Below are 23,515 nucleotides of genomic sequence, written 5' to 3'. Positions count from 1 at the left end.
ATTTACAATGGTGATAATTGATTGTAATATTGGATAAAATTTGTTACATTGCCTCATGATATAATTATAAAAAAGTGATTTGTGAGACTTTTAATACAAGTTAAGAAAAAAAGTTCAGTGAAAGTACTTTTTTATAATTTTGTAATTTTATTGATCTAGTGATTTTTAAATTAAGCCCACAATCGTGATCACTCCACTCCACATTCACGTGAATCTGTGAATGAATGATTTTTAAGTTCTTCGTTCGAGATTTCGAGGTTGCGTCGCTGTAGCTGAAGCCGCAATCTACTACAAGTAAGATTAGTGATCATGCAAGGATTATATATGTTACCTAATTGCTGAGCTTGCGATTAAGACCTTAGGCTCCCACACACACGTCGATATTATTGAAAATATTCTGCGTATTATTAATAATATTGCCTGTATGCGGGATGTATTGAAGTGTTGAAGTAGGTATTGGTAAAAAATATTGTCAGTACCTATTTAATGCTTACACACCGCCAATAATATTATTGACTGTACGTGCGCAGCCTTAGGACCATGATCATCCGATACAAAAACAATATTTACTTTATGACACCAAAACTGAACCATGAGTCTGTTTAATAAGTTATTTTAAATAAGTAAAATAATGTTTAAAAATCCTATAAAAATATACACATTTATGAATTTTTTAATGTTCATGGTTCAATATCAGCACAAAGATACCGTAGGTAAGCATATTGATTGCAAAACTTTATTAGAACGAGGTCTTATCAGTTAATTATAATTATTGTTAAACCAGAGCGGGAGAGCTAGTTTTATATTGAAATAAAGATAAACTTTGTAAACAATGGACTATAAAAGCTTCGATATTATGTTTTATCATAGCAGTATTAATAATTTTTGTTTAAGATTGTACAGGCACAATTTATTTGCCAACAATAAAATTAATAGAATCAAGTTATCGTGTATTTCAATACCTAGTTCTCTATGATTTGAAATTTGAATAGCCCGCGAATGCTGACACTTGACAATGTCACGTGCCATTTATTGTCGTGAATAGAAAAATAAACATTAAGCTGAATTTAGGTACTTTTTTGAATAGCATGTAAGAAACGCGCGTTTTTATTAATAATTAATTAATATTTTTTTAATAAGTTGGAAATATGTCCGAAAAGAAAATTTGGATACAAGCAGAATTAACCTGCAAGCCGCTAGATACTTTGGAGGAGGTGGCATCTTTTTTACAAGATCCACCCGTTTGGAGGTCATTATGTAAAAAAATAACACCTCACAGCCAAAATGCAATCAGGAATTGTGATGTCAACAAGTTTTTTGGTGAAAATTTACTCGAAACCCCGCAAACATTTTGTCACTATGAGCCGGAAGCGGAAGACATCGAGCGCCATGATCGGAAAAAGTTGCCAAAAACACTGGTTTGTCATGACATGGCGAACGGATATCATGACGATAGGTGAGTTATTGTTTTTGATTTTCAATTTTATTTTTCTGCGCTGGTTTCTTTTTATCTACTCTGGGTTCCAGCATTTTGGTTTCTATAATGCTACGAATTATATGAGTTTTGTATGTTTGTATGTAATCGTAATTTGTCAGAGACTTCGAATTGTTACTCCAAAACGTGAATCTTCTTTATGTCTGTTTGTAGCTTCGGGCTATTCTTCGCAATGAAATCGCTGAAGAATAATAATTGGTGAACGTTAAATTATTGCCATTATTATACGCTTAATGGTTGCAGAATGTAATTTTAAGCCGCCAGCCCGATTTGTAGCAGCTTGGTAATTTAGCAGCAGCATTTGGGTTCCACCTTGGGCCTTGGTGTCCAAAATTGTGTGGAGTGAATTGTGGACAGAGTGTTCAACATCATCATCATCACATCAACCCATTATTGGCCCACTACAGTGCACGGGTCTCCTCCCACAATGAGAAGGGGTAAAGTCCGTAGTCCACCACTCTGGCCGAGTGCGGATTGGTGGACTACATTAACATTGTACATTTTCCCGGGATAAAAAGCAGCCTATGTGTTAATCCAGGGTATAATCTATCTCCATTCCAAATTTTTGTAGTTTTTGCGTAAAAGAGTAACAAACATCCAACCATCCAGCCAGTGAAACGTTGTCTCTTACTATGAGTCTCATAATCAGCTGCTCTAAGTTGATAGAGAGAACTATGCTTTGAGTAACTCTTCGTGATCAAATGAGGAGATCCGTAGCAGTACCGAAGTTACCGTTATAGCTCAACTAGTCGCGAAGCTAAAGTGTCAATGGGCACAAAATTCGGAGAACCGATTGGAAGGTACTGGAATGGCGACCTCGCACCTGTAAACGCAGCTTTGATAGACCCTGACGAGGTGGACGGATGCCGTCAAGGGATCCGCTGGAACCAAGCGGCACAACCCGTGGTATTTGAAAATACCTAAAAAAGACCTACGTCCAGGAGTGGACGTCCCTTGGTTGACATGATGATGATGATGACAATGATATGGATGAATGAAATGAATGTAGGTAGAGTGTATGGTGAGTGAGTAAGTAACTGGAGAGGCATAGTGTAAATACCTACTATATGATAGAAAGGCATCAAAATACATCAAAACAGGTACACCGTGGAAACGAAAACAGAAATAACAATTTACAGGATTTAGAGGTACATTATGTACTGTCTCTGAGTCTTATTTGTGAAACCGAAAACCTAATAGTTTTTGAGTAAATCACTTGCATAGTTTATACTGAAAGAAATCAGATACAGCCCTTACGTCATAAATCATGTGACTCCTGTAACTTTATTTGATAAGCGCGCGTAGCGTAGGTACTATGCGCGTGACGGTCTTTTATCTTCAACAGGGTTGTTAACAGCAAAACACTTCGAATGTTTTGAATTAGTTTGTAAGGAATTATAAGTATGCTCTTTTAATTTAATATTTTTACAGGAAGACTCCTTATGAAATACGAGTATACTTATGCATTCTTCAACATTATTTCGTAATTCGGTTACACGCTGTATAGAAGTTTTATGTAAGACTTTTTTTCCAGTTATGTTGACGGCACAGGCAACTACTCAGCATACACGTTCTACAACTGGGCGGGCATCGACATCTTCTGCTACTTCAGCCACCACTTCATCACCATCCCACCGCTGGGCTGGATTAATGTTGGGCATGCGCATGGCGTAAAAGTTCTTGGTATCGATGTTTTTGTATTTTATATCTTCCTAATACCTAAAATGACTGTTGTTAAATTACAGTCCCCTTTTCTCGCATTAATTTAAAATATTTTATGGATTTGCAGCTTTTTCATATCTAATGGTAATTAAATAATAATCGCCTGTAAACGGAGCAACACCCTGCAGGGTATCACTTACTGCAACGTCCCGCTCTGTGTTCGTTAACCTGAAGTGTAGCTGTTAAACCTCATGTGCCTATAACTACACTGGCCACAACGCCCTTCAGACCGGCACACAGTAATGCTTGTGCTGTTTTTCTTTTTAATATTGGTTAATTCCTGAGATTTTTTATCCTCGTCTTGTTCTGTTGTTTATTTTTATCCAATTTAATTAGTGAAATTAGCTTCTGGCCGTTCCAATTAATAATAATAAATAAATGGCGGTATAAGCAACGTATAATGCGCTTTCGTATGTCATAAATATAGGTTTTAATGACAGGTGACGATTGTACATTACGATACTAGGAGTGTATTATCTTTGTTTCGTACCGGGCAGTACTTATTATCGAGCAACGACACAAGGTTGGTTTATTTTTGGTTGCATCATGGGTTATAGAACTTCCGGGAGGTGTCGGCAAGGCCGTTTGTGTGACGGCGGATCCTGAAGGATTCCCGCGGATGTGGAAGGAAATATAATGCGGACATCAGCGCGTTTAATCCACCAGTGGATTGATATAGGCTATTTTTTCTTTTTACAATTATTTGATATTAAGGTCGCGTTAAATTTGTATGATGCATGCGGGCATAGCTATTTTTCCACTATAGTCGAAGTGGTCGCCAGGCACTGTGATAACGGAGTGGGCCACGGGCGCGGCGCTGTGGGACCGCATCTTGGCTTCGGAGCTGGAAAGCCAGAACTTCGTCAGCGCACTCGTGGCCATTGCCAAGACGCTGAAGTTCGACGGCTGGCTACTGAACATCGAAAATAAGGTACTTTTAAATAATATTATAAATGCAAAAGTGTCTTCGTTTGTTTTTCTGACCGACTAAGTCATCAATCAACTTGATTTTTGGCATAGAGCTAGTTGCAAGAACGGAGAGTAACATAGGATTGAAATCCCAGGAAAACAAACGGTTTTCATGGGATTTGCAAAGACTGCGGACGAAGCAACATCTAGTGTTTCAGTAAAGTTATTACGAAAGAGACTGAGTTGCACGGCCTTTCGGACTGCTATCAGTAGGGGGATAAGCCGTCAGCTTTTTTGTTTCAATTTATCCCACTTCTGATATTTATAGGTTTTTGTGAACTTTATATTTTTGAGACTTGTTAATAGCTGCAGCAGGATTTAAAATAGTGATTACTGTGAGGTGTTAGTGATAAAATAATTGTAATCTTCAACTCCACGGCAGAAGGGTACTAGAGCGGTCAAAGAAGGATCCCAAACCAATAAAAGGCATTCTAAGTATTTATTTACTTGTTGAGTCTCCGCAGTGGAATATCGCCCATTTTTATAGGTTATTGCTGAGCGAAATGTAGTTTACGAATTACAGGGTACAGGTACAATGCTATCTATGTATAAACTTATTTTAAAGTTTAACTAAGAACCTACATACAACGTACGTAAAATTATACAGTTATAATTGACTTTCTGGCTCTGGATTATAGCGTTGTTGATCATAAGGCCTACCTTTTAGGTGAGGATAATTTGTTTTTGATGCAAAGAGTAAATAAACGCTACGTAGTTTGTTACATAAGTATTATAATTTTCTTTTTTTTCTAAGTAGTTTAAAAATTGATTTTTACATGTCTTGTAAATATTCATTTAGTTGTTGTTTTAAATATCCACATATGACAGCAACGACAAGAAAATATAACGTAGGTACAGTGCGTTCATCCTCACTTGACGCGTGTTCTATTTATTATGAACGTACAATGTCTGTGTTCAGGAGAAAGTAAGCAATTGGCGGGAAATCACGAAACTAATAGTTATGTAGCTTTTTAAACCTGTTCTTTTTACAGTTAAGGGATTTGTATCTGAGATTCTATTATTATGTATTGTGATGTCCAGTCCTTCGCCTCAGAGAACATCGGCTCCGGTTATTATCATTAACATGTGATAGTAAACAATGCCTATACTCAGCAGCACGGCTGGCATAGCAGGAGATAAACCTTATATCCCTCGATATCCCCTGTCAAGGGATAAAATTAACCTGTCCACCTAACAAAGCACGACAAAAAGGAATAGGAGATGTTTACCCCCGTTTATTACTACACTATTTTATGTGGATATTACTTCCAATTATCCGCCAATGTTACTCCTTAGTTTTAATTTCCCCGAATTATTTGACAAGAGGACTACTCTTATACAAGCCTTAGCTACAACTAGGCATTACATACGTATAAATAGCTAAATGTCACTGGCAAAGTACATTGTGCTGATTTGGCACTACGAAAAGCCATAAAGCAAAAGAAGAAGAAGATTAGTATAAGTGAGCCCCACACGTAACGCCGCTTTCCCGCCGCCCCGCCAGGTAGCCGAGCCCCAGCAGCTCTTGCAGCTCGTGCGGCAGCTGCACGCGGCGCTGCACCGGGAGCTGGACGAGCCCGAGCTCATCTGGTACGACAGCGTCACCGTCGACGGCCACCTCAACTGGCAGAACGGGCTCAACGAGAAGAACAAGTTGGTTGCTACCATTTGCTACCTCAAACCCTTGGGCAGGCCTTTGGCCACCACGCCGTGTCCCTGTTGTTGGCATTGTTAGACGCCCGGGAACCCGTTGTATACCTCCCGGGCGTCTACCAACCACCCCAACCGATTGCTGGGGCTCCCGCGCTAACGAGGAGGGGATCAGGACAGCTTGAACCCCCCCTCAGAACGCACAGAGGCTTGTGTAGTGACAGCCGCCTACCAAGTGAAGCTGGCGAGCGGAAAATTGCCGCCGTCTCCTTCCCAGCCGTCTACGCCGGAGCGGATTCGCGTCTTAAGCCTCTTCACGCGAACAAAACATGACGGAATCGTTTTATTGTCAGAGCTTCTGTTACCACATGAGGCAATCTACTCTAGTACTTTAAGGCCCAGGGTCAGGCGACACATGATAAATAATTGTTTAGGTAAGTCATCAGTATATTCTCGGTCGTTTTATATACTAGCTCTTAATGTTAGCTTTACGGGCCAATTTAAGTACTATTAGTACCTCTTTGAAATAGGTGAGTTTCACAATAATTAAAGCATTCGGATTCTACTGGTTGACTGGTTTGGTCTGTTTCAGGAACTCGTAGATTTCTTTTTATATTACGACAATACACACATCGCCATCTAGCCCGAAAGTAAGCGTAGCTTGTATATTATAATATTATATTATATTATAATAATTTATAAATAAATACATATATTATACAGATAAATACACAAATAGGTGCTGAAAAACAGTCATATTCATCATATAAACATTTTTCGGTTGTGGTAATCGAACCCACGGCCTTTGACTCAGAAAGCAAGGTACTGCCCACTGCGCCAATTGGCCATCGATATAATTAAAATGCATATAAAAAATTCAGATTCGGCAGGATTTAAACACTCATCCTTCCGTCAATTGCGGCCTGAGTGATTTGCCAATAAAGTTCTTAAAAAAAATATAGGAGTTGTTTTAGAGTGTTAGCAGTGTTGTCACGAGGTCAATCACTGAATAACAATGCTACGTGGACGAGGCCACAAACTGAACACTCCATCTAAGTTGTGTAATTTACTTTTTTATAATTTTTTACTGTGATGTACAATCGTTTATTCATTTATGTATATAAAAGTTTGTAAATAATGAAAAGTCATGGGCCTCATTCGTGGCAATTGCGCTGTAATAAAGTGTTTGAAATGGCGTTTCCTGTTCAGAGCCTTCTTCGACGAGGTGGACGGCTTGTTCAGCAACTACTCGTGGTCGGAGGCCGACGTGGCGGGCAGCGCGGCGCTTGCGGGCGAGCGGCTCTCGGACCTGTACGTCGGCATCGACGTGTGGGGGCGGAACTTCCATGGCGGCGGACAGTTCAACACGCAACAAGTATTTGGCATGACCGACCGATTTCCTCTTTCTTTCCTAATTCTAAGGTTGCCTGGCAGAGATCGCTATTTTTATGATTAAGCGATAAGGTCGCCTTTTGTATTCTTCTTCCTTTTTCATGTTTCTTTCTTATTCTTATGTATATTCTTGATGACAATTAAAGAGTTATAATAGTAATTATAACTACCGTGGACGGCCACGACACATCGGCAGCACAGGGACAGAAGAGTCAAATGGCATTATATTTTTAAATTGGACGAGGCGTTTTGAAATTGATCGTCGGTGTCCACAATAACGTAACGTTCAGAAACAAATATTCTCGCGCGCATTCTCAGCTCTATTATTTTAAGTAGAGTCCTCAAGGAGGGTTGTAGTAAAGTGCGAAAGAATATATGGCATTCGTGCTTATTATTTTCATTAGCAAGTTTTTAGCAATTACAATAGTAAACGGTATGAATGAGATTCAGTCGCTTTTAGAGTCCCGGCTCCAACGCCGCGGAAGGCGATTTATTGCCGCGTAATGATTTATTATGGTTGCGAACGCTGTCGGTGCTGTCTCAGCCAGAAAGCAATGTGCTACTCGAATTTGCTCAAATAGAAAGGAACAGAAAACCTTATTAGTAATAATCAGTATGCCGCTTTTCAAGAATCGCAAACGAATCTCGTTTTCGCGTGCTAATTCACCAGTACTGCCATCTAGTTTTCGGTGGGGAATTAAAGTCTTTGTTACAGATATGTTTCAACATTAATTATTCAACCAGGATATGTTAAGTTCACAGCTCATAATCGCATAGTAAAAATACAAAAACAGCTTACAATCTTTGAAATATATTTTATATTTCAAATTCCCCCAATAAAAATATCTAACAGTGGCCTACCAAAGTAAGCTTTACGATTGTCGAATCGTTGTCGTAACTTTAGAGGGCGCCTAGGGTTGTTAGTCATTATCCAAGTGTTGGTGAAAACGTTTTTTCTCTCTTCTCCGTTGTATCACTCAAATCATTAGGCTTCCGAATGAAGCGTTTTCTAGGTTTAAAACGGGCATTAGTCACTTTAAACTAGTACTTATTCACAGGCAATAAGGGTGGCCTACAAATACGGCTGCTCATTGGCCGTGTTCGCGCCGGCCTGGACCCACGAAGCCTTGTCGGAGGACGTTGACGATATCAACTCCGTCGTCAACTCGCAGGACCTGGACAGCAACGAGAAGTTCCTACTCAGAGACAGGGCATTCTGGTGCAGCGTGTGGCCCTATCTGTTCACCAAGCTGCCCGCAAGGCTGCCTTTCCAAACCGCCTTCTGCAGGGGACAGGGCAAGAAAAGACGCTTGTTTGGCGAGGTAAAACATCGAGGCAAAGTCAAATATTGCTTTACTCAAATAGGCCTTTAGATCTTTATTTTGTTGTGTACAGTACATACAATAATTTGTACCTACGTGGTTAATGGTAGTGAGATGATGGTGATAACTAGAGTTGTAAACAAAGAACTAAAGCTACGAGGGTTCCCTACGCACCCTGGTCTAAGAGGAAGCCCACAACAAAGATAGCCGCTTAAATAAAATCTATTAGTAAAATGTTTACTTCATTCGTAAGTTTAAATAATGTTGCAGGTCATAGGACCAGTGCCGTGGTACAATTTGCGGCACATGCAATACCAGCCAAACTCCGCGCTCGGACCGCACGGATACCTCCTGTCCACGCAGGAAAACATCATGGGTCTATCACGACTCGGCTTGTTCAAAAATAAAGCTGGAATCCTACGATGTCGACGCTCTGTTAGAGAGAGCAATGTAGACTTCATCGAGGGGAACACCAGTGAAGTATCAATCACAGTTAACACAGGCAGCCTAACAATCGCCACACATGAAGAAACGGTTGAAATCACGAGCAGCGAAAGTAAAACGTCCACAAAAAAGACGAAATTTATGGATGCCCTTCGCAACCTATTCAGAATAAAGGCTACAAAAACAAAACAGATTGAAAGTCGGAAAAGGAAGATATCTTTAGACGAAGAAGAGAAACATGAAACAAACAATAAAGACGAGGGAACCAATGTGATGGAATCTCAGGAAAAATCCAAGCATTCCATGGTACAAATGTCGGTTCACCTTCGTTTGGGGGAGAAAACGGGAAGAACGCGTTACGCATTGGCCTATGTGTCTAGGGAAATGGAATGTTTGGAACCTTTCTTTGAGGACAGTTTCCTCGGTGGCTCGTGTCTGAAAATCAACCCTTCCGATGAAGTGTGCACCGAACATCGGCTATCAAGGCTTTTCCACTGTGATTTTCACTGCGAGGAAAGTTTAATAGCTTGTGTGGTCACCAAGAGAATGGTGGGACATGAGAATCAGTTCTTAAACGTCAAACTTCAGATACAAGACAGTGGAGAAGGCTACCGAAAAGTAGTGCTCATAGGTCGAGACATACCGCGGGAAAGGCAGGAGGCCACGGCGGCGGAAATCATGAATTTGTACCCCACCAGCGACCCGCGCGACCCGGACTTCAGAGAATTGCAGAGGTACATGGTGCTGAACGAACCCGACTTCTATGTGTCAGTCGCTAACGCATACGGGTGGAAAGTCAGGTTAGTACTTAGTACTTAGTTAGCATTTTTGTATTTGAGGTATGATTCTGGTGACAAATTAGACAGGAGACATGTGTCTCTCTGGAGAGAGGATACAATTTTATCTTTTCGCAAAGCTTTATCAACTCTTCGATCATTGGTGCACGGTTGGAACTAATATCCAAATAATATACGTGTAGTAATAAACTTCTTCTATTCCCTGTTTCCGTTCTTTGGCAGGCGGATATGTTAATTGTATCCCTTGTCAGGGAATATATATAATCAGGGGGTATAATGGTTGTCTTCTTACTATGCTAGCCATACAGGTTGTCAGACACAGTGTATGTTTCACCAATCACATCGCCAGTACATCTGCAATATAACTACGAGACTACAGCAAGAGAGTTAAGAAATCGAAAAAGCCATACAACTTACGGATATACCTTTAAATTGAATTGTCTGTGATAGGGATCTTCTGGAATGCTGCAGCTTCTGAATACGTGTGAGATCCTCAAGTCCCTGAAAATAATTAAGTTGAATATTAATTGTATTGTATTTCAGATATTATCAAATGGATATGCCTGGGGCTCGAGTGACGTCAGTCAGTGTCCGGACTGGGTTGCCTCAGGGGTCAATCCTTTTGGGATATTTCGGTATATGTGCACGGAGACGCTCTGATTCAAATCATATTTTATAAGGTAGATGAAATAATTTATTTCAGGCTGTTATTAATCTTAAAAACGGAACTTTTTAGAGTAACGTTGTTGGCAGAACTGATGAGGAGATTTAAGGTGGCATTATATATGCATCATAAGCCTAGCCTTAACCTTGAGAATATTATTGAGAACTCTAATGCCTTCACGTTTCCTCACAGTGTTTTCCTTTACCGTAAAAGCAAATGCTGTTTTGTTGCTTAAATTAAAAACTCACATCCTCCGAGAAGTTATAGGTGCTTGCTGGGGATGTAACTGGGCTAGCAGAAGCCTTGCCGACTAAGCTATCACCGCTTTAGATACGTGCATGCGATACTGTTATATAAGAAACAATATCGAGATACAAGAAAGTTATGGGGGAGGACAAATGAGTGGAAGAATACCAAAGAAGAAATAGATGGTTGTTTGAAATATTATGATATGTCGAGAACAACATGTTAAAACTTAGATGGTCAATCTAAGTCAATCGAGCAGGCAAATGAAATTTTGTGACAAAATAAAATTCTTCCACTTTACAAACCGATTAAATTTCGGGGTAATTTAATCTCTCTACTCATATATTTTGTCTTATTTTCTAGGTTCGAGTGAGTCTGCTAATCTTCAGATGAAATAATTTGTCAATTAGCTGCAACTGAATATTATTGTATATTATGTAAAAAAATACATTTATTTAGATACTAATAAATTATAACATTAATGGATTTAAGTCTTTCTGTCCTTTACGGATTTACCTTGCCAATTCTTTAACAAAAAGAAAATAGGTTTATCCAAAAGGATTACCTAGGAGACGGAGGTATATGCAAACTCAATATTTAAATGGCATCGAATATGATTATAGATTCTTGATTAGTTTAAATAAATACAATGAATTTGTAATCAAACTGAAATACGAAAGTGGATTTGTTGGCTGGATTCTTGTTTTGGGACAACCGAAGTTCTGGTTAACTTCCCGCACACACACTACTTTGTTTTACATAGATCGTTTTACATGTTATGAAATCATGGAGTTGAACGTGGTATTTTTTTTCTGGTTTGCCGGGGAAATGTATCCACGCGGAGGATATCGCTGGCATAAGCTAGTTTATGTTGTTGTAACTCAAACCCAAAAGAGTTAATAATATAACAATACTTGATATACCCACCAATATATTCCTGGGACACACACGCACTTCTCTGGTAAAGCATGTCTATTCTCGACGATTTTTATTCTTCTACAACTTAGTCCTAGACTGCTGTCTCGCTGGTGGATGGCGTAGTCTATGACGGTAGCGGGCTTACCAGTTAGGGGTATAGCAGTTTTATTAAGCCCATAGCCCTATGATTTCTGTGTGGTATCGTACTGCAACGAATACGATGGCGTTTCATAGTCCACAAAGTAACAAGCCACGGCTTCAGCCTTCCACCAGAGTAGACCAGAGGAAAATCTAAGGAAAGTGCAACGACAAGATCGTAGCGTTGGAAATCTGATTATTCCCCCTGTGCAGGGGGACAGATAGGAATATCCCGATCCAAGGATAATCCAAATTAGTTTGGCAGACAAAAATTTTTTAAATGGGGGTGCCAAGTTTTATTTCAAAAAGAGTATCAAAATTTTTGAACACAAGTTTTAATGGAACTCTAGGAGGATGCTTTGCATAGGATGTGTTTTATATCGACCAGAAGAATAAATGATATATATTCATGCTTTAGATTTTGCTAATTTCAGCTCTGTAAGAAGATAGTATAATTAAACCATAGTACATACGTAATTGATGGTTGTATTACGTAGTCTTCTTCTCTTCTTTATCTGCCTGTCAAATAGGAACGAGGTTAAGTGATATATGAATGACAAGGTTATTAAAAAGATAAGATAAAACATTAGATTGGGATAAACAATAAACTTTTTGGTTTCCAGTTTGCCTGCTCAGTAAAAGCAAATTTAATTGTTAGGTTTTATTGGTAGGCAAATTGAATGTTAATGTGAAGGATCTATATTTCTACGCTGCTGTATATGTGTATTGAGTATATAGTGAATCAACTGTGTATACTCATTGAGAGTACGGGCGTGCAAGCAAAGCCTGGCAGGCAGGCGTTGCGGACTTAAGAGGGGACTCCACACTCTTCCGCATTGCTCAGCATCTGTTTGTTACCTTCTCTTTCGGCAGAGTTGACTCACGCATTGCATATAATATGACTGAAGTTAAGTGCCTGTTTATCAGATAGGCAATAGATAACGAAACCTAAACCTTCGACTTTTGATATGTTATCTTAATCGGTCAGCCACCTTATGTACATAACATAACAGTGTACTTTGCACCATTGCTTTGCATGTTTTTTAGCGTAAAATCTTCTTAGTAGTATTGTAGCTTTAGTTTTACGTTAGTAATAAAGAAATATTTGACTTTGACTTTGAGGTTGAAACCAGTACTGCCAAAATAACAACTTTTTACAGAATGCCTTCTGATATCGTCTTAATCGGATGCCCAGTGATTTCGGGGATTCCTACAAAAAAAACATTCACGAACTGTTATGTTATATCTAACGAAGTTAAGCGCCATCTAAAGTTATTACCGATTCGGCGGTTCGTAAAGTTTAGGGGACTCGTTAACAGACAATTGACAGATGGGAAATTTTTTTTTTCGGTTTTTTTTAAACAATATTAAATCCATATGAAATATGAAAAATATGATTAAAATAAGAACCATATACAAGTTAGGTTTTATGAGTTGCCTAGTGAAAGTCCATTCGTGAAAGGTTAGCTTTAGGTTTACCTAGGATTAGCTTCGATTAGGCATTATTTAAGTAGGCATCGCTTTGTCCGTCGTTAGTGAAAACGGGCATAATAGGCATACATCGACCGTTCACAAATAGTTATCGCCGAAGAGTTGGTGAAATGTTTTTTTCTACAAACAACGCCTTAATCAGTAGGCATTCAATTGAGGCGATGTTTGGTAAAAACCGGCATTAAGGCCCTAAATACGCGGTTTAGGAGGGTCTCATATAACCGTAACATGGTTTTAATTAATTAAGATTACAGCCTAGATCAACACACAATGATTTCTTAGGTCATTTATGTGACGTAGACATTGTTTTTTACCTTTTGATCATCTATTAATTTAGTTAAACATTAAAGTAAATAGGTATATAAAATAAAATATATATCGCTAATAAATCATTAAATAGGTTTACCCTTTTTTATTATTTCATCGTTCACATAATCTATCTTCTAATTGTTTTAAGGTCAGTTTGTATGTTTGTTTGACTTCGAATAACTCTAAAACTGTTCATTTTTGGTCCATTGCATTGTTCATTAGACTATGGGTTATGAACATTATATCAATTAAACTGATTATATCTACTCTTTGAGGAATTTCAGGTCTATCAAACGACAGGTATTAGAGGCGTTACTTGTGACTGTCACATTAATTGAAATCATTGCTGCATCACACTTCACACTTTATCTATTGCTTATTATGCTAAAGATATATGATATATACTGTAGGACGTTGTGGCGTCATATTTAAGCTTTCCACCTGACGTCTGAAAACTGGGCTTCTGTCGCACGATTACGATAATGTACCTACCTATATAGCTTTTTTTTCTGTTTCTCGTTAAATCCTTCTTCTCTTTGAAATATGCCGTTGATGTGTCCCTATTTCACTTTTAATAATTCTAGTTCGGAATCGAATAGCTATTATAAAAAAAAAACAAAATATCACTTAGACTGACTAAATGCTTTAAATATTTCTCTTATTGTAAATTAATGCCCTTTTTTGGCAATGGTTAGTCTAAAATAAGATGGTTATTATACGTATTAAGTCACTTCTATATAATTACAGTTTTTGCCAAAAAATGCCACGAGCTATCCGTAGGGCCTGAAGCGGTGATAGCGCAGAGGGTAGGAACTCGACTTCACTTTCGGGGGGCCGAGTTCGAATCCCGGCACGCACCTCTAACTTTTCTAAGTTACGTGCGTTTCAAGTAATTAAAAATATCACTGGCTTCGATGGTGAAGGGAAACATCCAGATAAAACCTGCATGCCTGAGAGTTCTAGATAATGTTCTCAAAGGTATGTTAAGTCGACCAATCCGCACTGGGCCAGTGTGGTGGACTAGGGCCTTAACCCGTTCTCATTGTGGAAGGAGACCCGTGAATGGAGAATTTTCTATTTGAATACAACGGTTTAGATAGAAAGCGACTTGCTTTCTGTCCTACCCACGAACTGAGGATTTGGTTCTATGCCTTTGCCCTCAAGCTACAACTAAGCGCCTGTGTTCTTTATTTCTATTCATATAGATATAAGTACCTACTGTAACGCCGATTTGGTTGAAAATGTCATCATCAGCATCTGCCGGCCATTATAGTATTAACCTATCACTGCTGGGCACAGGCGTCGTCTCTAAAAGGAGCGACGGTTTAAGAGAAAACCCACCACGCTGCTCTAATGCGTGTTGGTGGGCTATAACGAACCTAACAATTTATGGCCAAACCAGGATTCGAACCTAGGCCGTCGAGTTACAACTGTAGGCTTGGAAAATAGAAAGATGACCCTAAGAGGATTATCTATCAATTTTCCGCAGGGTTAAATGCTCTTAAAAAGTATAAATACTGCTTTCAATGATAATCTCTTGAATTATTTAAGTTGACGCCTGCGCGTTTCTGCAGACGGCAGTTATCGGGTAAGTTTCGCTTTATTGACTACCAAATTAAACTCGAACGATTGTTGAAACTGAAGATTCTCATGCTCGCAGGACCTTATTAAATTTAATTTACGTAAATTGCCTACACGTGTAAGAATCCAGAATGTTTTGAATTTCGTAGGCTTTTGTAGTCGATTTTTTAAGAAATGTGTGACTATTTATTCATTTCAGTACATAAAGCTCCTGCAATCTTTAAAATAATAATTCTTTTCTTTTTTTTAAAAAAGCTTCAATTTTAAAAATTGAAACTAATACAAATAACTATAATCATTATATCGACTGATTCCTACTACACGGCACGAAACTCCACCCACAATGAGGGGGTTAAGGCCGTAGGTCCACCACACTGGCGCAGTGCGCTTGGTGGACTCCACATACCGTAAAGAACATTATTACGAACTCTCGGGCATGCAGGTTTCCTCACGATAGCTTCATTCACCGTTGAAGCAAGTGATATTTTAATTGCTTAAAACGCACATAACCTAGAAAAGTTGAAGGTGCGTACTGGGATTCGAACTCCGCCCCTCGAAAGTGAATTCGAAGCCCTACCCATTGGGCTATCACCGCTTAAAACTATCATTCCTAAAAATAAATAAAAATACCGGAATCCTATCAATTTTGTCTGCTTGTCAGTCGGTCTGTCACAGACATTTACTGTGAGACAGGCACACTGATTTGATTACATAATGAAATATGTTTTCAAAGAGAAAAATATGTTTTCTTCCGACACTTGGTTTTCCTTACAACACCTGCTACGAAGAACAGAGCAATGCCAACAATGTGAAACTAAATGTGAACACTCACAAGACGTAAGAAATAAAAATATATCGTTTTATGTTTTGAATACTTTTGCACATACTCGTAAATAAAGTAAAAATAACCAGGCACATAAATATACTTGCGTTTTATTGGAGTCGACGTAAGAAAAGAAAAGTTTTTGTACCATTCAATAACTGAATTGAATCAATTCAATCACCGGAATGAGCCCGCAGACTTTAAAAATAGAAAGGGTACACTGTCAAACCTTTTCTTGAAAAACTAAAATTTCGACTGTAGCTAACTAATTCATGGTGTCGGTTTTTGGTGACTGTGTGCGCGCGCATCGTAAATATTTACTCTCATAATTTTCCCTAACGCGCAAAACTTAAAAAAAAGTGAGCTGGCGGACGATGTCTTACCGAAAGGGTAACTCGGTTTCGTAACTACCTTCATCATGTTCAAATCGTGTGAGCGCGCATTTCGTTAGATCGTTTTTTAATTGAAAAAATATTCAATTAAAATCTAATGAAGTCGATTTTTAAAAATTTATAGAATCTTTATAACTTTATCAGCTTTATCAAGATTCAAAACCGAGTTATATTTATGATTATTATTATCTTACCTAGTAGTAGGATGAAACCGCGATTCCGTCTAAAAAGTGTAGTTAATTAACTCCGTGTAGGGTGTATTTGTTTATTTAGATTGCACTGATTCTATCCCTGTTTATCAGTGTATTTGCCGATTAAACATCAAGGCAGACGAAGATTTTAAGGTTATATCGTTCAGAGTAGTTGTAATTGTTAGACTTGGTAACATAAGAACTCAAATAGTCTTCAATTTTAAGGCATTTCAAAATTCAAAATTCAAAATTCATTTATTTCAAGTAGGCCTAATATAAGCACTTTTGAAACGTCAAGTCTGTCTGTGTGTAGTGACTCTACCACCGGTTCAGAAGGCAGATTCTACTTAGAAGAAGCCGGCAAGAAACTCAGCAGTTGCTCTTTTCCAACATTAACAATTTACATTTTACATTTCAAAATTCATTTTTCTATCTTGTGAGAGATGAAAGCGGAGCCGGATGCTTCCAAGCAACCTTGTCATTAAGAAATTCTAAATCACATACCACCTCTTAAACTTTATTCATATGTAGATAAACTTTATTCATATATATAGAGTAGAGATTAGTAAATCAAAATAATAACGCAATGGATAATTGTGTAATTCCATGTATGTACTTATTTATAAGTACCGGCGTCACACTCTGCATAAGATAAGTATCATTAGCTACTATCACGGGTTCAAAGACCTGCTGGATGTGGAAAATAGTAATTACCTATGATGGAGGGACAAACAGACCGTAGGTTTTCCTTGTATGAAGTATTTTAACTTTAAACACTGGTGACTACAGATTAGCCAGCGCGAATATCAAAAAATCTGAGATAAAATCGTATTTCAGTGATAAGGTATTTAAAGTGCATTGTATTCGGAGATTTCATCTCCGATCTTTACAAGAAGTTGGAGCGAGCAGGTGTGTATTTCGGTTAGTTTCATAGATTTTTTTATTATGAAGTACCCAATATTAATGCATTTCTAACTATTTAGTTGGTGTTGGTTTCTTCAGAAGTTCTGTTGCAGTTTTTGGTACATTAGAAACTTATCAGGTAAATTGAATATACTTCAATGTTTTTATTTTTAAAGAATGTTTGAAGACCTCTCTAACACAGCAGCGTGCGTTCTTGTCCTAAAATATAATAATCCTAAGTTTGAATCCCGAAAAACAGTAACTGAATTATAAAGAGATTGTATTAACGAATGTTTTCATTAGATAACATTCTTTTTTTATACATAATTTACACTAGAAAGTAATGGAAAGTTTGTTTACTTATATAGTAAGTGAGGTGAGTTAGCAAAAAATGACTTAAATACAGTTTAAATAAATTAGCACAAGTCCGAATAACCTCGTACTATTCCATCGGTGCACGTTCCACCCGACACTTAATTCATCGCTGGTTTTGCACAACTTATACCTATCCATAATAAAAAAGAATGAGCACCTACTAAACAATAAAAAACGGTGACACTTGTTTTCAAAGAGCGATTTCAAACCTCCGGAACCATCCATATAATATGATACTATTGTAAGCTCTTCAACACAATAAAATGCATTAATAAAAATGTACTTAGAGCATATATTGTCAACAACAGCACAACTAGTTCATTAAGTTAATGTATAAGTAATAAGTGTATGTTTAAATACGCATATTAATTACCGAAGTCGTTTTGTTAATGATTCGTATTATTTATTTTGACAGAACGAAAATGTTTTAGACTTTAGCGTTAAGCCGGGTCCAGATTATTCGTCCGATCCGATTACTTTATCCATCATTGGGAACTTATTATTTGAAGTACGCCTAGTTTATAAGCACAATAATATGACCTTTAGTAGCATCAAACATTGTGTTGGGTACATAAGCACTGTTAACCCAGGTTGTAAAAGGATGGGTGGATGATCTGCTTGAACCGATGATAAAGTCGCAACAAACAGACAGACTGAACGTTTTTAACAATGCTTATATACTACGACTAATTGAATTACATTTAAAAAAAAATCTCGCTGTGCAGTGTTAAAATGGTGTATAAACTTGGAAAAGATCGAATGGGCAAACCCCTAAATATACTTATCCACCTATATTCTCAATCTTTATTTCGAGAAGGATATTTTTCCTAAGTTCATTTCTTAAGAACAGTTGTGTTATTATAATCATTATTGAAAGTTTCACAGCGGAAAACATAAGACTGGTTATTAAGTACCTTCATAATATATAGTTACCTTGTACTTTGAACTCGTCATCTTCAGTATCACGCCAGTAAAGGCTTTTAACTATTATAAACTCTGCTAGTCAAAGCTCATCCACATGACCGAGTAACGAGTGTAATATAGAACATAACAGTTTTATAAATTTTAAAATGCGTATAACATTTTAAATAAAGATTTGAACCTGCGACTCTCTCACAATCGCGGCCTGAGCACCACGGATCTCATACAGCCGAGGTGTGTGTGTATGTTCGTGTGTGTGTGTGTGTGTTTTCTTTTTGAAAAAAAAAATATAAATAGATGTTATAATTTTGTCGTTCACATTGATATATAAATATTGAAAAGAAAATCATAAAATCTTATATTAACAGTTAAAAGTTTCATTGTTACATAATAAATTTTTTTTTTATAATAATATATATTGTACTGTTGTCTGTTAGGTTATAAAATAGATCTGTCGAATATTGTGTGTTATGTACACTCAAAATTACTTGACAAAATAAAATCAACTTAGTAAAAGCTATTATATTAATTCAAGTAGTTTTCTAAATAAACATCCACGTCATCGTACAAAAAGCGATCTTGCACTGTGAACTGATCCTAATTAAACTCTACACTCATCGTTAAACAGCACATAAATTGGTACATGCCTACACGTACGCATAAAGAATAACGTGAGTATTGAATTGCGTTGTTTAAATTGCTTAAATAAACATTTTCAGTAATGACTATGACTATGATAGATCTACCTCTTGTAAGAGGCCCGCAAAATAATAGCGGAAACCACTTGTTACACCAATGCAAAATAAAAATAGTATAATGAGTCTCACTTTCTAGACTTATGTAGATTCAAGCGTGCAACCTATTCCCAAATGGTGTTTCATATTTTATCATGGATTATATGACTCCGCAGCCTACATTTTGAGACATCTTGAGAATGAGCGATTGATTAACTTGATTATAAACCTGAATCGCAAGACGTTGCGTTGACGCGTTCTTCGTCGATGTATCAGTGTTAAAAGTGGTGATAGCCCAGTGGGTAGGAGGTCGACATTACTTTCGGGGGGCCGAGTTCAAATCTCAACTTTTCCATGAGCGTTTAATAATTTATTAAAATATCACAGTGAATGAGAACAACGTAAGGAAACCTGCATGCCTGGGAGTTCTCGATAATATTCTCGTGTCCTGTAGTGGGGCGGTAAAGGGTTGATATGATGATGATCAACGAAAGATCTACTGATAAGGCGTTAGGGAAAACCGTCATTTACCGGTCAAATCAAAATACCAAAAACAGCGCATTAATTCATAAGCGTTATTTTAATTGTATATCTTTGAATTTGTTTGCCAGCCATGCTGGAGCCGACATGCGGGGGAGCTGGGGTGGCGGGCTCGACGGTCGCTGCTGCTTTGCAGTTTTTCGCGGCATCGCAGTGCCTCCTACTTGAGCCCTGGCCGCCACAGGCCGACCTCAAAAGTTAGTTTTTTAAAAACTTTATACACTTTAATAAGTACAAACATAACTTACTCGATTCGACTTCCAGGTTTGCTCTTGATTTTTTTTTATGGTAAACTTGTTTATACGTTTGTTATACTTATAATATGCTATATCATGATCTGACTCCTCAAAAATATGATCTACACTTAATGCAAATATGAAATCATGAAATTTCATATTTGGCTTATGCAGGACATCTTACATGCCCCGATTCTGCGCATAGAGATGAAATTACAAAAAATCTCTCTGATCTCCTTCATTATATACATAGTATAGTTGTAATGATTTAGCGGTTCCCAAAAAGTAGGTACATTCATTATATGCTTAATGCACTCTTCCATCATAGGAGATAGAAATAAAGAGCTCAGACCCATCGGTGTTAAGGTCACTCTCGATGTGAAACACGATCTACAAGTTGCAGATCCACCGATGCAACGGGCGGCTTCTAGCAGTTGTACCGGAGCGATCTCGACCGGGTTCTATTGGATTCTTTTTAGCTGATTTGAGAGAAAGACCAGCACTTGGCAATTCCGCCTGGATAGGTAGGATTATAGGTCACACTCGTGTACACAAAACTGCACCGTGACGGATTAACTTGGATGTTTGTTGTTGGTTATAGTAGAAGACACACTCTGGTGCTTTCAATTAACACGGATTAACTGCGCTTGCGTCGGTAGTTCGTTGCCAACTCACTATCGGCTGGGGCCAATGGGGAGTCGTGTACAAACCAGTACATTCGAAAAAAGAGCTCTGCCATTGGTTAGATCAGATCTCTGGTAAGAACGATAGGCTTAGAATGAAAGGAAATTAATTTGAGTCACTGGTAAGACCAAATTACATAAGCGTAGAGTACAGTCTTAAAGGTTGTCCAATGTCAATTTCAGATGGATCCAAATTCGACTTCATCGTGGTGGGAGCGGGCACGGCGGGCGCGGCGCTTGCGGCGCGGCTGTCCGAATCGCCGGAACGCACCGTGCTGCTGCTGGAAGCCGGCGGTGACCCGCCACCAGAGAGCATTGTGAGCGCCAGCAGTCTTTGTGGGCTTGCAACAAACAAGGCAGTGCCGCCCAAGTAAGTTAGCGCTTGATTTGAGCACGATATCACCTGATTTTGTGTTAAACTGTTATTTTCCTCGATAAGAGTGCATTCATTCCATAAGGTGGGATCGCAGTCAAGCGCTAACTTGTCATTACTTAAAAATAAGTAATGAAAATACGATCAATAACTTTAGTTCAATACGTTTGTATCGACGCACTTCTCTTTAGTCTTTTAAGATATGGGTTATTTGGTATTTGGATTATGGTTCGAGCAGAGGTTGCGATTGTAGTGTGGCTTAACTATTACCTAATAATAGTCCTTAGATTTATGTAGTTTAGAATGGGTTCGTTATAAAACTAGTTTTAAGTCAGAATGTGTGTTCTGTATTCTGTGTTTTTTATAAATCCATTCTCATTATCAGATACCGGGATTCAAAGATGCAATGAAAGGAAGTTACTACGACTGGAATTTCACAACCATCAATGATCACTATTCCAGCCAAGCCTTCCAAGGTGGCAGCCAGAAACAGCCCCGCGGCAAAATGCTAGGTGGAAGTGGATCCATCAACGACATGATTTATTCTAGGGGCTTTCCCGCAGACTACGACGAATGGGCATCGAAAATGGGACAAGACTGGAACTGGGCAAATGTACTTAAATATTTCAAGAAATCTGAACACTTAACTGACGAACGTATAACCGAATTCCCGGAATTAGTAGAATACCATGGCTTCGGTGGAGAAATAGAGGTGACAGGCAAAATAGAATCAACATTTACAACTGACCGGTTTCTCGAGGGTTTTAAAGAACTAGATTTTGAAATAGTCGCGGATATGACGAATCCTAACGTAATAGGCGCTGGGAGATTCTCACATACGCTGAGAGAAGGTAAAAGAGATAGTTCTTTGACAGCTCTTTTGAATAAAGCGTCCCAAAGGGACAATCTATTTGTTTTAAAAGAGGCACTTGTTACGAAAATATTGATTGACGATAATGTAGCGCATGGCGTCAAAGTGTTGCTGGGTGATGATGAGTTTCATTTCTACGCAGGGAAAGAAGTAATTGTAAGCGCTGGGACCTTTAATACACCCAAATTATTACTTCTATCTGGCATAGGACCAAAAGATCATTTAAAAGATGTAGGGATTAGGTTAGTGAAGGATTTACCTGTGGGTAAGAATCTACATGACCATATTATGGTGCTGACATATTTAGCTGCGGAGAATGGAACTTGCCACGTGGACGAAAAAACACGACATTTAAATACCATCAAATACCTTTACGATAGAAGTGGATCTTTAACTAAATCTTCAGATTTAGGGGCATATATTTCGTTCAATAGCTTAACGAGGAACGTACCAGATTTCGCAATTTACCCTACTTGTATGCCGATAAATTCAAACTTTTATGTACCATGCACAGAGATATTGGGTTTCAAACGTGAAATTTGTGAGAAAATAGATTTAGTGAATAAGAACTATGAAATTCTATCGTTGGCTGTTGTGAATTTGAAACCAAAATCTAGAGGAAAGGTGATCTTAAAATCAGCGGACCCTTTAGATGCGCCTTTGATATATTCTGGAACATTTAGCGATAATAGCGACTTGGTGAGTTACCCGGCAGCTATGAGAGTGGCTCATTCTTTAGCTAGTACTTCTTATTTTCGTTCTAAAGGCGCCTTCGTGTTAGATTTTGAATTGGAAGAGTGTAAAGGGTTGTGGAATAGGAATAAAAAGATGTGTGTAGCTCGAGCGACAGCTATGTCGGCTTGGCACGCGGTTGGCACGGCTGCTATGGGGACTGTGGTGGATTCCAAGTTGAGGGTGAAGGGAGTTGACGGGTTGAGGGTGGTCGATGCCAGTGTAATGCCCAAAGTAGTTCGAGGCAATACGAATTCTCCTGTCGTCATGATTGCCGAAAAAGCAGCGGATTTTATTAAAAATAGCTTGAATTGAATTTATCGTTTTGCAAAGTTACCAGTCTATTAGAAAATTTACTTGTTATTTTACTCATTGAAAGAAGTTGTAAAGATCGCAAAAAATAACGTACATTTTTGTCTTAGTATTTTAATTGCCAAAGCTATTTGCTGAATAAGCAGACAGATGTAATATTTATTAAATAAAAAAATAACTGAAGATTTTTTTTACTTTAAATATTAATAAAAAACTTGATAAGAAGCCGAGGACTGCGGAGCTGAAAAAGCCTTCCAGTTTATCAATGTGTGAATGATGCAGGTTCCTTCT

At 38.1% G+C, this 23,515-nt stretch overlaps 2 protein-coding genes across 2 annotated transcripts; both read left to right on the top strand.

Moving 5' to 3' along the window:
• Nucleotides 1-1,001: 1,001 nt before the first annotated feature.
• LOC120629640 lies at nt 1,002-11,123 on the top strand. The gene is made up of 9 exons (XM_039898635.1): nt 1,002-1,456; nt 3,030-3,178; nt 4,000-4,148; nt 5,691-5,839; nt 7,046-7,211; nt 8,287-8,550; nt 8,821-9,794; nt 10,335-10,471; nt 11,065-11,123. Exons 1-8 carry the CDS (start codon nt 1,149-1,151, stop codon nt 10,468-10,470), a joined length of 2,295 nt encoding a protein of 764 aa, XP_039754569.1. The 5' UTR covers nt 1,002-1,148; the 3' UTR covers nt 10,471; nt 11,065-11,123.
• An 8,967-nt stretch (nt 11,124-20,090) lies between these two features.
• Nucleotides 20,091-23,227, top strand: LOC120629499 (dehydrogenase mpl7-like). Its single transcript, XM_039898444.1, has 3 exons — nt 20,091-20,214; nt 21,120-21,259; nt 21,695-23,227. Exons 1-3 carry the CDS (start codon nt 20,091-20,093, stop codon nt 23,225-23,227), a joined length of 1,797 nt encoding a protein of 598 aa, XP_039754378.1.
• The last annotated feature ends 288 nt before the right edge of the window (nt 23,228-23,515 follow it).

Source organism: Pararge aegeria, chromosome 14 (genome assembly GCF_905163445.1).
Source record: "Pararge aegeria chromosome 14, ilParAegt1.1, whole genome shotgun sequence".
NCBI lineage: Eukaryota > Metazoa > Arthropoda > Insecta > Lepidoptera > Nymphalidae > Pararge > Pararge aegeria.
This window is presented reverse-complemented; position numbering and strand designations above follow the sequence as displayed.